Source organism: Artibeus jamaicensis, unplaced genomic scaffold (assembly GCF_021234435.1).
Source record: "Artibeus jamaicensis isolate MK-2021 breed Jamaican fruit bat unplaced genomic scaffold, CSHL_Jam_final scaffold_1283, whole genome shotgun sequence".
NCBI classification, from domain to species: Eukaryota; Metazoa; Chordata; class Mammalia; order Chiroptera; family Phyllostomidae; genus Artibeus; species Artibeus jamaicensis.
Window position 1 is genome coordinate 17,053,234 of NW_026522028.1, and position 13,985 is coordinate 17,067,218.

At 41.3% G+C, this 13,985-nt stretch overlaps 1 protein-coding gene across 2 annotated transcripts in view; it reads right to left on the reverse strand.

The window, feature by feature from the left end:
• NHS (NHS actin remodeling regulator) overlaps positions 1 to 13,985 on the reverse strand; it is a 383,059-nt gene that overhangs the window by 58,095 nt on the left and 310,979 nt on the right. For both annotated transcript variants that reach the window (XM_053655778.1, XM_053655777.1), the window contains exon 2: positions 1,905 to 2,057. In XM_053655778.1, the coding sequence (XP_053511753.1) occupies positions 1,905 to 2,057 (153 nt within the window). The remainder of the gene's footprint in view (positions 1 to 1,904; positions 2,058 to 13,985) is intronic.

Genomic DNA, 13,985 nt, shown 5'->3' on the forward strand with positions numbered 1-13,985 from the left:
ATGAATAATAATAAAAGGATAAAAATAATTATGGCTAAAGGGCTAATGTTACTCAAGCTCTCTAATGATGGGATCAGAGAAAGTATTTAGTGAGAATAATCACATTCCTCTGTTCCCATTCTATGCCCTCAATTCTTAACCAGTTTTCTGCAGAGTTTTATTCAGTTGCACAAACATTAATTGAGGACCTATTATACATCAGATTCATGCTAAGTGTTTAGAATAAAAAAATATCCTTGCCCCTGAGTTGCTCATGGATTAATGCTTAAAGATGGGCCTGTAAGTGTTTAGTTATGATATAGGCTTATAAGCAGCATAATGGGAAGATGTGCAGGATATTATGGAAAGGGTGCCTAATCAAAGTTGCAAAGGAATGGCCAGAGTGTTAAGGAAGATTACCAGAGGGTAGCTTGCACTAAAAATTTAGTAAAGAAGACCTCTTTAGCCTGGTATAATATCAAAGTGAATAGTAAGAATGCCAGAGATACTTCTAGAGGGTACTGATCATCACTCTTCATTATAAGTGTCACAGTACCTGCACTAATAACCAAGAAAAATTTTTAGCAACAATTGTGTTAGAGATATCAGTACATTAGCTCTTTTATTAAAGAGGAAAAAGACTAGGGATTGGGGAAAAGGAGAAGGCATACACATGTGAAATTATAAGCTGAAAACAACATATCATTTTATTTCCCCATCTAGATGGTGACATTAAAATGTTTTATTTGAATTTTAATAGTTTTAAAAAATACAATTTTTAAAGCAGCATAGGGAATTTGGAACAAAGACATTGAAGGCACAGACATTATCTGTCTCCATAGCAAAAATCTAAAGGCCAAAAAAGCTGGCATGCCAACTTCTGACACCCAACTTAGGGGGATCTACGAGGATGATGCCAGTTTTTAATCTCCTTGTCCTAATTACTATGGTTTTAAGGCACTGAAAATTAACCAGTATAAGAAAGGACTGTATCTTCTTCTTTGGCTGCTATTTGCCTATCTCTGGCTTTCCCAGGATTGTGAGAGAAACAGAAGTAGAAATATTTAGTTATTTCCCTAGAACACAGTGTATGGTAAAGAAGAAAAGAGCTCTGGCTGAGGGTCTGGGGGCCTATGTCTGGGTCCTAGCACTGTACTTAACCTGCTGTGTGTAAGCCTGAGCAAGTTTCCTGACATTTCTAGGCCTTCACATGTTCCACTGTAGAATGGACCAGATCACTGGTTCTCAACAGGAGCAGAAGAGCCCCCAGCAGAGGTTCTGGCTGTTTGATAATTGAGAGGGAGCCAATCAAGGATGACAGCATTCCTACAATGAACACACAGGACAGTCCTGAACAATGAAATAACACCTCAGGTCCCACAAATATCCAAGAATTTCTTACAAGGGGAGAGTCTAGCGCCTTTTTCTGAATCAAACCTAATTCCCTGTGAATTATAATCTAGGGGTGGTTGTCTTTTTTCCTTTTTGCTCATGTTTAAAGTACTGTGAATGATCAGTTTTTATGGTGTGCCTTCCTGCCCCTCAATCCCTTTGTTTCCTTATACTTTTTGTTCAGAACAGCTTCTGATTGTCTTTACTTAATTCAAACCTACTTTGATAGGTGCAAACATCTAACTGCTTCATTATGTCTTCTAGTGCAGTCATGCTCAGGCATTTGCATATTGCAAATATTAATATTTTTCTTTTAAAATTCTCTTTATTTTCATATTTAGACTATATATGTATAGGGTGTATAAGTAGGTTATATTATCCACTAATTCATTCCAGGGTAAAAAAAAAGGGAGGGTTTCTAAGTACTTGCTATAAGAAGAAGAGGTGTTGGGATTAATGGAATAGAGAACAACTCCTGGACCTGGATGGGACTGGCTTTGAGTTCCCTCCCCCAAAAGCCCAGGATCAGTCACCTCTGCGCAGGGCTTGCAGGCTCTGCCGGGCGTGGCGGTGCAGCTCCTCCACGCAGGGTGGCCTTGTGGTAGGGAGGAAGATGTTTCTCTGCTGGTGCCACGGTGCACGGTAGTACACACTCAGCTTACTCTCGATGTCCAGGTTGGAGACAGCTGCAACGCAAAGAGAGAAATGGGGCATTATACTTTAGTAGCTTTAAACTGTGCATTTGGCAAACTCTAGGCTGGGGAGGGGTATAGGGGTGGGGCATGGGTGGAGTGGAATTCCAGACTGCTGCATTTATATTGGGAACTCACTCAAGGCTAAAGAAGGTTTGAAGTTTAGAGTAGAGACAGGGACAACTTTGCCCCCATCCAGGGAACGGGAAACCCCAGGACACCAACCAGCTAACTTATCCACACCTTCATTTTGTACTCTGACAGCCATTCATCAACCTGGACAAGCCCCTGGCCAGCCAAGCTTGGGGGTAGGCGGTGGGTCCTTCCAAGAAAGCAGAAAAAAGCCTCAAGGATGAGTCTAAAAGGTTGTCCCAGCTCGTCTTCTGGCCACAGGGCCTCGAAAATATAGTTCTACACAACTGCTCCTAATGCCCACCTGAACTTTGCTTTTTGCTGGCCCAGCTTTCTGTCTCCTGTGGCCCTTGGCCCATGACCCTCACTATTTAACCTTATCCTGCCTTCTACCTGCCAACCCCATTGCCTGCCATGTTTCAAAGCATTACTCCATTTCCCTAGTTTCATCCACAGGAAAACACAAACATTAAAGATCCTAGTTCATGGGTGATGGGTGTTAAGGGAGAGAACCCCCAGAGTGCTGGTAAGTAGAGGAGTATAGTCCTTGCAACTCATCCAAGAGACCAGGGACAGAGACCTCCTTCCCCAAAGCACAAAAATTGACCTACTATGTCTCTTTCATGCACACACTGAGCCTCCAATGCAGATCACCTATGAGTCAAAGACAAATTCTTACGGAGGGAGCTGTTCCTAAGCAAGAGGATTGTGATGAGGAAATTATTGCACAGAGGAACTCCTGAGCACCTAGGCAGCCTGCCAGCTTCAGGAATGGTGAGCACTGGCCCATTCTGCCTTATCCCCCAGACCTACTATCTAGACCAGACCCCATCTTCGGCTCACTGGCTCCTCCTAGTCTCATAGGCTCTTTTTGCTTCTTTTCCTTTTTCCCAGTGAGTGATTTGGGGATATTCTGCCCAACTGTGTATTCCTGAGCCCCAAATAGGCTTTAGTTTCTGTCTGCTTCTTTTCTTCTTGAGGTCTAGTCTACCATTTCACTTTGTCTGAGAAACCATACCTAGGACAAGATACTCTACAGATGAAACAAAAGGTAAATGAAAAAGAAGGAAGAATACTTTCACAGAGGGTGAAGAGAAGAAAGAAAACTGGGACAAATGCAGCCTTTTGATAATGAATCCCTCACCTCACTGAGTACTGTATTTATGGCAGTTATTTTTGGTTTTGCTTTTGTTTTCTAATGCAGTCAGCAATAGTATGTGTTTTTGTAGAATAATGCATCATATTCACAAGGCGCACCAATAGAAACAAAAACATATTTGCAAAGGTGCTAAAGAAACACCACATGGACAGGGTCAAAGGGGCAACACCATGTCTCTGAAACAGTGTTGTCCAATAGAAATTTTCATGATGAAGAAATTATCTATAACTGTGCTATCCAATGTGGTAACCTCTAGCCACATTGACTATTAAAGACTTTTAAATTTTTATTTTTTGATTCAAATTAATTTAAATTTAAATAGCCATAGGTGGCTATTATGTTAGACAATCATAATCATAAATAGTCTGTTATTTTCTCTAACCTTCACCTACAGAGCAGATTACTCTGGTTCACTTAGATTTATCCTTTCTTGGTATTTAAGCTTTAAGAATAATTCAAACCCAAAGGTTAGTGATCTCAGGATTTTCTTCCTGTGTAGGGGATAGTACATTTAGAGAAGATTTCTATGGGGCCAGGAACAAAGGCATCAACTTTTCTTTCTTGAGTGTTCTTTGTATAACATGAACCCTTTCTTTGGAAACTATAACTGCTTGGGGAACCAGTCAGGAGTCACTGCATCCTGGGGATAAGTAAACCTACGAGGAATTGCTGAGGGAGAATCCACCCTCTTCCAGTCTCAGATGAGTATGGGAGGCCTGGGGATAGAAAGGGCAGACCATATTTGGATCAGAGCTTTCCTTCTCTCAAGTGTAAAATAGGGGGGAGTGCTGAAAAGAGAGGCTTTAGTTAGCTACCCTCAGAGGAACACTTGGATTCAATAACCATCATTGGCTAAAAAGTCAGCCTCTCCCTGGATGCAGAAGTTAACTGCCACCCAACAGGGCAGAGGGCATTACCAAGCCCAACAGAGGTGGCTGTAAACTCATGTGCTAGTGATGGCTGGGATATGGGAGAGAACAGAAGGTTGCATGGTAGAAAGATGAGGCAAGTTCAGTGGTCAGTCCCAGAAGAAGAGTAGCATCTGAGTGCTTCCTCAGGCTCACTCCTTCAGGAAGGCAGGAGCCAGCCAGCATTTGGAGCTGGGCCCAGGTGGCTTGGGAGTAGACCAGAAAACTGTTACAGCCTCTCATTTCCTGAGTACCATTGACCAGAAGCTCAGACTGTTAACTTTTGATAGCCCCTCAGCAACTGGGTCAAGTGGCTGTGGCTCCTCAATCTCTGTGTGGGGAAGAGCTGAGCACCTGCTATTTATCTCAATATTGATCTGAAGAGAAAACTCACCAGTTCATCAGAAGTATTTGTCAAAAACATAGATTCCTGGGTTCAAACCTAGACTTCCTGAACCAAAGTTTCCAAGAGAGAGGCCTAGTGATCTGTATATTTGAGAAGTGCCCCTAGATTGTTTTTTATCATCAGACAAGTTTAAGACACACCAAATGTAATCTGATGATGCTTTGGGATCTTCCAGAAGTGAAGGGAGATGGGCTACATGGGGAAAGGGAAGAAACTGCTGAAAACTGAAACATTCATCCACCAGTGGAACATTTTCTAAATAGTTATAATGACCCAGGCATAGTACTAGGTTCTGGGATATAGCACAGAACAAAACACACAAGAATCCTTGTCTGCATAGAGTATACATTCTCTGGTTCTCTGTGAAATGGCTTAGGTGTGATTCTACCTGGAAGCAATAGATTGGGAGATGTGACCTCTGGCAGATTCCTCCTGTTATGGCATTATACAATTCCCTGGGTATTGCTTAACTCCTCTAGACTCTAAAGGCCAGAAACACTGAAAAGATTATATAGTCCCCACTTGTCCACCTCCACCTTTCCACAGCAGATAATCCCAAAGTAAAAGATAAATTAGCATATCATAAAATAAATGTAAAGAAGTTCAGCCAAGTTCTCTTTTCTTCTTTTTAAATATCAGATAATTTGGAAAAAAGCATTTGTCGACACCCTAGACACATTCTTACTGTGCCTACTGCACAACCTAGCTCTGAGTCTCTGGGCTGCTAATTGGCCTGTGGCTCAGGACTGTGGATTTACAGACACAAAAACTAAGGCATAAGTTCCAGCATGGGCAGCCAAGTCACGGTTCCTGGGAAGAACCAGCTCTCACAATGACAGCCTTCATGAAGGGCTAAGAATCCTCACCTCTTCCCTATCTCAGGTTTTTTCTTTATCTGCTGAGAAGCTATAATGGATTTCTACCACACATTAACAGGTGCATATTTCACTCATCATTTGCCACAATAGTGTTTATCTCTTACACAAGGAAGGGAAGGTAAACTCTGTAATGACTTTGCTTTCAGTTTTGTCCTTCGGTTATAAAGCATTAACTACTATTATGTGTCTACCAGAGGCAGACAGATAGGCACTAATGGAGCTCTTCCAGGGAAAACTATCCCATTTTCCTACTTTAAAAAAATCTATCTCTTTTTCTAAGTAACAGTCCAGCAAAACTTGAATACACTCATTCATAAGCTCACTGCACTACTGTCATTGCAAGGCTGTCCCATACCTTCAGGTTCATCTTTGCCCCTTTTCTTCCATTCTTAACAATTTCACCACGGCTAAGCCATGCAATATAGCAGGCTTAGTGCTCCCAGTAATGTTTGTTTTCATGAATAAGATACAAAGTGAATCAAGAAGGTTTCTCCTCTGATTATTTGGATACATCCAGAGATCCCTCTGTGGTGAGCAGAATTCCAGGACAGCCACCAAGATCCCTGCCCTCTCATGTACATATCCTGTATAGTTCCCTCCCCTGTGAATTGTTGTATTAACAGGCAAAAGGGATTTAAAGATCCCCATTCAGTTGACTTTGAGTTAATTAAAAGGAAGATAATTATCCTCAGTATATCTGACCTAATCATGTGAGTCCTTAAAAAAAGACAAGTGGAAGAGACACTAATGCTGGCTTTGAAGAACAAACTACCTAAAGAAGGCCACATGGCAAGTAATGGTGGGTAGCCTCTGAGGGCTGAAAGTCTCAGTCTTATAACCTCAAGCATCTGAATTCTAGCAACAAACAATCAACTTGGAAGAGATCCCCAGGCCTCAGATAAGAAATGAGCCCCAGCCAAAACACTGATTACAGCCCAGTGGGATTGTGAACAGTAGACCCAGTTAACCTGTGCCCAGAATCCTGACCCATGGATATTGTGAGGTCATAAATGGGTGTTGTTTTAAGTTGCTCAGTCTGTGGTAATTTTTCATGACAATAGAAAACTAACACACCTTCCCACTATTTTAGCTACTTTCCTAGAGCCAGTTGCTTGCTTTACCTAGTACTTGTTCTCTCCTCCCTTTGTTACTACTCCCCAAGGAAGGGACAGATAATGGCATGGGTTACAATGGGAAATACAGCTGTGTGTCTCATTTACATCCCCTATGGCAGGAAAAAGATTTATGTAGATGTATCATTTCTCCTGTCCAAGGCTGTAGGCTCTTGCAGAGAGCTCCAGCCATATGCCAAGGTGAATCCAGGTATATTATATTCATGACATTGTCACATAACCCAAAGATTATAATATTGTTTTCATAAGCAAACTAAAACTCAGAGAAAGTAAGTAAATTTCCAAAGTCACACACCTGGCAAGTGGAAGATCTAGGATTAGAAACCCTCTCTGGCTTCCAAGCTGCTTCTCTTTCTAAAACTAATATTGAAATAAATTTGTCCAAGACTGATCAGAAAGTGAGGAGGAGAGAGTTGTCTGCCACATAAAAGTATTTAGTGCTTCTCAAAATCAAAGTAAAAAATTCAGAACTGTTACTTTCTGTGTCATCCATAGAATTACATGTACCCAAGAACTGAGTGAATCTCTCAGAAAGTGCCTGGCATGTTTGTCATATTATAGAAATACAAACAGCACTATAAACACCAAATTGCTAGACGAAAATGCCATTGTAGAAAATATCCACAGAGCAGTGAAGTCTTTAGAGACTGAACTTAATTCATTCCCCTGTCAAAGTCTGGGGATAATGAAATTGCCTAGACCTTGATTCAGAGTAATGTATTGAAAGTATGGATATGGTCACTGGATTCATCTGAAATGAGCCAACTTGGAAGTTGAGGAAAACTAATGGCTGCCACTGTCCTGGAAAGGACAGGAGGAGACTTGAGTTTAGGAAGTGTTGGGAAGGGGCAAAAATCAGGTGCACGTATAATCTTGCCCCTAGCCTCTCCAGTCTTCATTCTCCTGCTAGGATTGCTACTTGTGCAGCACTGCTTTTCCTGGCTTCATGAGCCTCTCACTCCGTTAAAGCTTTATTAACCCTGGGAGAAGTACAAAATGCTTATTCTTGGTCTTTCTCCCTAGAAAGCCTCTTTACCTCAAGTCTCTATTCCTGCCACTGGCTCTCTCCCCATACTACTCTTTTTCCTTCTCCCAGACTCTCAAGACTTTAAAGGGGGGAAGGTGAAAGCTGAAATCAAAGTTTTAATGCTACAAGTGGTGAAAAATTCAGAAGAATATGCAAAGTTACTCAGAAATGGAATTTCTACCCCTTCAAAGGAAGAAAGAGGTTTTTAAAAAATGTTCCTAGAGTACTTACAGGATTAACTACCCACATAAACCTTGTAAACCTTCCTGCCCTTCCACCCATCACACACACCCCTATAACACAGCTGTTTTGCCAGGAACACATTTCTCCACTCTAATGCCCTGTGACAGAAAGCAGCAAAGAGTGTGTTAGCACGTTAATATATTAATGAGCATCTGAAATAGTCAATGTCACAGACATGTTGCAGGTTCGCTCTGTGGATCCCTGCTATGCATAAGCCAAACCTCAGCAGTCATCAGCTTGGTAAACAAAATGAAAATAGACCCTACTCAGGGTCTCTGTTGCTGCTGCTTGAGTTCTCAGATCTGTTAGGGAACTAGGGAAGGGATTTCACCAAGTGAAACCATTCATTCCCACCTCTCTTCCTTCACTGGCAACCGGCCCCTTGCACAGTCTGCTTGGCAGCATGGAGGAAGGAACAGGGTAGAAAACACCAAAGCTCTGCCACCTGTGGAGCAGCCCAACACCAGAGCCAGGTTCCCACAGTCTGTCCCTGTTGGGCTTCCTATTCTGTAGAACTACAATAATTCAGACTTGTTCCCCACTATGGACATAGCATCCAACATGAACTGCTCAGCATCAGAAACAGTTAGGCTTCATGAAAGTTTCAGTGTCCTAAAACATTCCAGCACCCACAGAATAGAACACATCTGTGTATTTATTTATATACTACAAGGATCTAGAACAATTTTCCCATAGAAACATTTCCCCATATTCTAAAACAAAATGATGCTTCATACCAGAATACTGTTTAATTATTACTGTTACTATTGTTGTTTTAATGTCCAACATCCTGTGGAAAGGCCACTAGAAGCCTGGGTTCTACTTGCCGTTCTATGCCCTTGTGCTGGTCACCAAACCTTCCTAAGATTCAAGTTCCCCATCTTTACAAGTGAGAATTTAGACCTCCTGTTCTCTGAATTTTTCCTGTTCTATTTATGCTTTTGCTTTCTACCAGCCACCAAAATTAAGTGAGGTTGCATCATCTATTCCGAAGGACTCTGTATTCAAAGTATGACAGGGTGATCTTGGGGAATGGCCCTGGGTCTGGGATGAAAAACGGGATTCATCACAGCAGCGATGGATCCAGAATGAGCTAGTGTACTCTTTGTGCCCCTGTACCCTCCTCTGTAAAGTGGGAATCCTAGAGCCTTTATAGAATGGTTCCGAGAATCCAATGAAATTGATAAAGTCCTTTCCATGTCACCGCTTACCAAAGGCTACTTTTCTTTCCTGGACTGGAAGTAAAAGAAGACCAAGATACCCAAGTTGGAAGGTCTGGAACTCTTCAAGTTTCTTTTTCCTTTATTTTCCTGTCTTCTTGGTGAGTGACATGTAAACAAAGATGAGGCCACTAGAGATCACTTTCTCATGGGAAGGAGGGGTGTCTTATAATATGGAAACTGAAAAGATGGCTGCCCACTACCAGAGAGCCTGTGATCTCTCTGACAGGTCAGATGTCCTTAATCTGTGACGTTGTTGACTTGGGCAGCATTCAGTGTAATGACTCGGAGATGCTAATTCTCTGAATCATTGTCAGAGATGCAGCACTATACATCCTCCTTGGAAGCAGTTTATAATAAATTTAATTTTGGGTCATTCTGCTGCCATGTTCTACACTACACACTTCCTCCAGAATGTAAGCATGCAGCCATCTATTACAGTTTAGCTATTGTTTTTAAAAAATGTCTTGGGGTGGCTAGAATAGTCATTGGATTCTACCACTGGAAGGGACCTTATAAATTATGGATTTCTGTGTTTTTTCAAACCTCAGGGCATAACCCATTAGTGGATTGTGAAGTCCATTCAGTGGGTCAAGAATAGTGTTTGAAAAGTAATGAAATAGAAGAGAGTAGAAAAATACCAAATTGCACTACATGTAGTAAGTATTGTTTTGTGAAGCTACTGTTTCTATTATGTGTGTGCATCTGTGTGTGTGTGTGTGTGTGTGTGTGTGTGTGTGTGTGTGTGTGTATGCAGGATTATGATATAAAAATGTGTTTCTTGTCTGGTAGCAGTCAGCACATTGAAAGTTACAATTTAGACCACCATTCTCATGTACTGATGAGGAAGCTGAGGTTCAAAGATTTGACCCAAGATCACAGAGCTGATATTTGGCAGAAGTAAAAACAAAGGTCAAGTTTCCCAACCCTGGATCCATGCAGTTCCCTTGGCAACCTCTTCCTCCCATGCCAACATTCAGCTTGGATGTTGTACCTTTCATCTCTGTATTGTCATGATTTGCTACATATTACATTATCAGGCTATTTTTCAAACATACTTGTTCTCTAAGAAACAGCATTTTAATTTTAGGATTTCAGGAGCATGTCACCCAGGGAATGAAGAACATGTTCTCTGGGGATGTTGACATCACCCCCAGTCAGCAAACCTCATATTGAGTAGCACTAGTTTAAAGAATGAGAGATCAAGGCTACAAGGCAGGTGTTAGATTGAACAATAATAAATTAGTGATAGTCAACTGTTTTGCTCTAGAAAAACTATCTTGATAACTCAATCTAATAATTATATCAACCCTCAAGTTAGCTTTACCAGTGGGGTCATCATGATCTTAGATAAAGTACTTGCTTTCCAGCAACTTGGACTGAAAATAGCCAGCCCATCACCAAATCATGACACAGTTGTTCCAGTTTTCAAGGCTTTTATGTCCAAGTTTAAATCAGAGTGGAAGAAATAGAAGCTTGGCTCAATCCTTGCTTCATTAGCCCCACACCCCTTAAAGAGACACTGGCAGTTTTAAAAGTTTATGAACATATTAAAATATAAGAAAAGATAATGATAATCAGAAATAAGAAATTTGATATTTTAGGAGAGCCAAATGGATATTTAAGAAACACTTCCAAGATTCAGAAAAGGGTGAATGTCACAAATGTTTTCAGTATTTGAGAAGAACCAGACATGGTTTGTTACAGGGAAGACCATGACTATCATCCTATGGTACTCTTAGTTCCTTGAAAGCATGGGAATGGAGAGGAAAGATAGCACTCTGCCCACAAAGATTAATATGATTTTAAGTCTCTTCTCTCCTGCTCAAACCACAGATGTGATGTCATGAACATGAGTGCCTTTGACATTCTAGGGAAGACAGTAGAGCTGGACTGGGAAGGGCAACTTAGAAAAATCATGTGAAATCATCTTTTTATTCAGGAGTAGTGCACAGCCACTGGCTGTAAGAGGCAAGGGTTATATTTCCAATATGGTGTATGGAACCCTTCTGGTCCTCCTGGACAGATCCTTGTCTTGGTTAATTTGTGAAACAGTAGAGTAATTAGCATGTGACACCCAGTTATATATGTTAATAAATCTCTTGGGTAGAGATTAGTCTTTTAAAATTTACTTAGCAGCAACAACAAAATTTAAAAATACTTACAAAAGGCCCCATATACCACCCCAATGTACTTCATTAGCATTATTACTTTCTAATTAGTGTGTTTGTAGGTAGAAGAGATGTGATGCCCTTTATTGGGCCAATAAAAAAGCTATAAATACATGAACCTGCAGGCCAAAAGGAATTATTTTCTGACTTTACCACCCCCAAAGCCTAGACATTTATTGTGAGTTCTGAACTCTCTATAAAAGACACACAGCATAAGCTATATGACTGCGGGGAACTTAGAGCACAATGCACTGACCTTGAGCCAGAAAAGATGTGTTCTCTTGTGACTCAGTTAGCCTGAGTCTAGCTGAGTCTGCAGTGATACCTTGGGAAATCCACTTTCCATGGTCAATGGCTCTTTCCCTCCCTTTCTGCCCATGGAAAACAGGCTCAGAGAATGAAAATAAGAGTTTGGGTTTCCCCAAGACAGGAATTGAGACGAAGGTTCAGGTCCAACCAGTTTATTTAGGAAGTAATGCTAGAAAGCTACCAAAAGGGAGAGCAGGAAAAAGGGAAAAAATGGAAGGGAAGGAAACTAATAAAAGTGTGCTTAAGAGCATGTTATCATTGTGGGCAACTGGGGCTGGATCACATCAGGAGCCAGTGCAGAACACACACAAATTTTAGAGGCAAGGGAGTTGGGATGTTTATCTACCACTTCCTTTCTGTCATTGGTTGAGGGCTGCCTAGGCACCAGAGCAATATTTCCCTGGTGGTTCAAGAAAAGTAGGCTCCCTGACAAGCCATCAGGCAAAGAATGCAAGTCCTAGGACATGTAAGTCTGGCTGCTGTGCACTAAAGTGATAAGGACGAGGAAATATAGGTAGAGCACCAATAGTCTTGGAGATTTTAGGAATATAACCCTCATAGCACACAAGCATGTGTATTTCAAATTTTGGATATCTTGACTGTGCAGTTAGCACAATCCTAATTTTATCCTTACCCAAGGACATTTTTTTTCATTGCTTTTAGAGAGGGGAAAGGAGAGGGGAAGAGAAAGAAAGGAATGTCAACATGAGAGAGAAACATTGACTGGTTGCCTTCTTGTATGTCATACCCTGACTGGGGATTGAACCCATAACCTGGGTATGTGCCCTGACTGGGAATTGAACCTGTGACCTTTAGGTCTATGAAACAGTGATGCTCCAACCAACTGAGCCACACCAGCCAGGGCAAAAGTTGGCTAATTTAAAAAGTTCTCTAATGCCAAAGTGGCTTAAAAATAAATTTATTGTTAGAATCTCCCCAAATGGCAGTGAAGAACCCTGATCAGATAGCTCTGGAGGCTAGTTGGAGCATTAGCTGGGAGGACTGTGGCTTGGAGGCATGGCTGAGGGGAAGCTGACTTTTGCAGGGCATGGATGAGGTACCCTGGCTATTTCCTGTGTCCTGACTCCTGTGTGGCATTGAGCAGGTGACTGGGTCTCTAGAGGTCTGTTTTCTCCTCTGTCAGAAATTTAGGTATGATAAAGTGTCCTACATTCATCATGTACATTGGCTGCTCCAGACCTGAAATCAGCCCAATCTCCAAGAAGCCCTGGCTCCTCTCAAAGGCAACAGGCTTTAGAGACCACATTCTACATGCCAGGGGTAGTCATTGTTGATGGGTTGTCATTGACTCTAGGCTTCTTCAATAGACAAAGCTAGAAAATATGTAAGTTTCAGAAGGTTAAGATAAATCATGAGTTCAGACTGCTATTTCCAATTCAAAGCTAACATTACAGGTTTTATTCCAACTTCCTTGATTTTATAATTGATCTCTTTTCTCTTATGTTGAAAATCTTGATTCTTTATGATGATGGCATAATTTCTTATTTAAATAGTCTCAAAATGACTACAATAATACAACTGATTTTAGCTTTAGATTTCTTTTTGGTTTTCTTTTGTCTTCAGAATATTTACTACTGGAAATGGACAATAAAGAGCACTTTGTTTAGAAGTCACATGAAATGATGAAAGGTGTTGGATACAATGATTATTGAAGGCCTGTCTGTTCCTTTAGGTATATAAAATGAGTAACTATGAGAGGCTCCTGGCTGCCCAATTTAGGTGGATCTAGTTCATAAATAACTAAAATCCATCTGAAGTTTCTGCATTTTTAATTTACAGTTTATTGAGAAAAACACACAAGCCTTCTTGCTGTTCACGTTCACCTGCCCCATGTGTTGCAATATTTAGAAAACTAGGAGTTTCTTCCCTTCCCTCCTTGCCTCTCAGAAACTCAGCCAGTGGCCCTCAGAGGAGCTGTACTGGGTGTGTTGAGTAACAGCATAGAGAATCCCATGTAGTGATGAAGAGAGCCTTTGATCTACAGAAGACTTGAAAACTCAAGCTTGGAGGTCTTGGCATTTCTTCCAGAGATCAAACACATATGTTGGCACCTGCAGGGAAAAGGGAAGTGAACAAGCCATTTTTGAACACAGAGCCTATGATGGAAGCTCCATAAGCAATGGCAGAATCTACCAAAGGTCATGGACCCATCAGAAGCTATGGGAAGCCTCACTGGACAATCTCTCTGCTAAGAATTTGTCTGAGTGGGCCACACACAGGGATCAGACCATTTCACCTATTACTGACTGTGAATAAGCCCAAATACCAAACACTAGGTCGAACCATATGATATTTTTGTAAGTCACGATAGTTGG